Raw genomic sequence first — 1,553 nt, 5'->3', positions numbered from 1 at the left:
GATACGCAAAACACACCTGGACGCGATCCTGTGCAACTGCTGTAGGTGACTCTGCTTTGGCAGGGGGTTGGACCAGAGGATCTCCAGAGGTCCCTGCCAACCCCAACCGTTCTGTGATTCTCCCGAGCTCAGCTCACCACCCTGCAGACCGTTGCAGCCGGGAGGATGAGTGTGCACATCCTGACAGGCAGAAGGACAGGGGCTCCCCTATGGAAGGGGAATAAATAAAGGACCTGGGAGTCTCAGCAGACAATGAGGGAGTAATAATAATAAATTGCCAGCACTAATTAACCCGTGCTATCCTGACTCTGTCTCTGCAGTGGCTACGACTTTGACTATGATTATTACAGAGACGACTTCTACGACAGGTGAGCAGGGGAGGCATCAGCCAAAGGGGTTTTCTGTGGAGCAGGACCTTCCCTGCAGCACGGCTCCTGCGGTGGGGGGCGGGGGGGTGTGCAGAGTGGTCCAGCCCAGCCCAGTGTGGGGCCGTCCGATGGCCAGGCTGCGCCCCAGCGCACTGCCCACGCTGCTTGGGTTCTGGTTGTGGCATCCGATCTCTGGCACGGCCGGGCTGGGGGTGCTGCAGGACTGCTCCAGCCCCCCCCATCCTTCCCTCCTGCTCCAGGCTCTTTGAGTACCGGGGCCGAGTCTCTCCGGTGCCCAGGGTGGTTCCTGTGAAGCGGCCGCGGGTCACCATCCCCCTCGTCCGGCGCGTGAAGGCGACGCTCCCCGTCAAGCTCTTCGCCAGATCGGCTGCCATCGCCAACAGCTCGGCCAAGTTGAAGCGTGAGTATGTGCATGGGGTGCAGCGGGACGGTGTGGAGACTGGTGTGCTCTTGGACATCCCATCTCCAGGTGTTCAACCACAGGGCCAGATGCTCCCAGGGAAAACCTTCAAAAAAACAAACGCGTCTGGAAACAACAGCCCAAGCAAGGGCCTTTCGGAAGCCCGCAGGCTGTGAGTGCAGCAGGGGAACATGCAAGTACAACCTGAACATGCCAAAGCCTGGTGTCAGCTTCCACAGCGTGCCTGAACAACGAACACACAGGCTTTTTTGGGTGCATACGACTGCCTGCAGCCCCCCCAGTTTCCCTGCCAGTGCTGTAACCAGCAGCAGGGCAGCGAGGGCGGACGGTGGAGAAGGTCACGTTGCTGCTCCATGCAAAGCCAACCTCTCCTCGCCTGCCCACCAAGCCCCTGCAAGCAGTGCAGGATGCCCTGCACACCACTCACCACGGCTCCTTCCAGTGTAGACAAGCTCCGATGCGCCATGCAGCGAGGTGTGAGCATCATCGCACATTGACCCCAGGGATGTGAGGAGTATGTGTCTAGCGTGTGGTTTCTAGTTGATTTTTTTTAACCTACTCAGCGAGGTGACTTGGGCCAGGCAGAGGGGTGAGGCAAGTGTCTCGGGTGCTCTGCGGGGCACTAAATGCCTTTTTTTCCTTCCTCCAAGTGAAGTGCAGCGAGCTGCAAACAATCAAAACTGAGCTGACACAGATCAAATCCAACATTGATGCTCTCCTGGGCCGACTGGAGCAGATCGCTG

The 1,553-nt window shown here is 58.7% G+C and overlaps 1 protein-coding gene across 1 annotated transcript in view; it reads left to right on the top strand.

The window, feature by feature from the left end:
• Positions 1 to 1,553, top strand: part of RALY (RALY heterogeneous nuclear ribonucleoprotein) — a 22,145-nt gene that overhangs the window by 14,013 nt on the left and 6,579 nt on the right. The window contains exons 3-5 of the mRNA XM_009708398.1: positions 321 to 368; positions 629 to 789; positions 1,461 to 1,553. The exon at positions 1,461 to 1,553 is cut by the window's right edge and continues 15 nt beyond it. Coding sequence (XP_009706700.1) covers positions 321 to 368; positions 629 to 789; positions 1,461 to 1,553 — 302 coding nt within the window. The remainder of the gene's footprint in view (positions 1 to 320; positions 369 to 628; positions 790 to 1,460) is intronic.

Source organism: Cariama cristata, unplaced genomic scaffold, assembly GCF_000690535.1.
Source record: "Cariama cristata isolate BGI_N322 unplaced genomic scaffold, ASM69053v1 scaffold16179, whole genome shotgun sequence".
In the NCBI taxonomy this organism is placed as follows: Eukaryota; Metazoa; Chordata; class Aves; order Cariamiformes; family Cariamidae; genus Cariama; species Cariama cristata.
The sequence above is the reverse complement of the archived record's forward strand: the minus strand, read 5'-3'. Positions and strand labels throughout refer to the sequence as shown.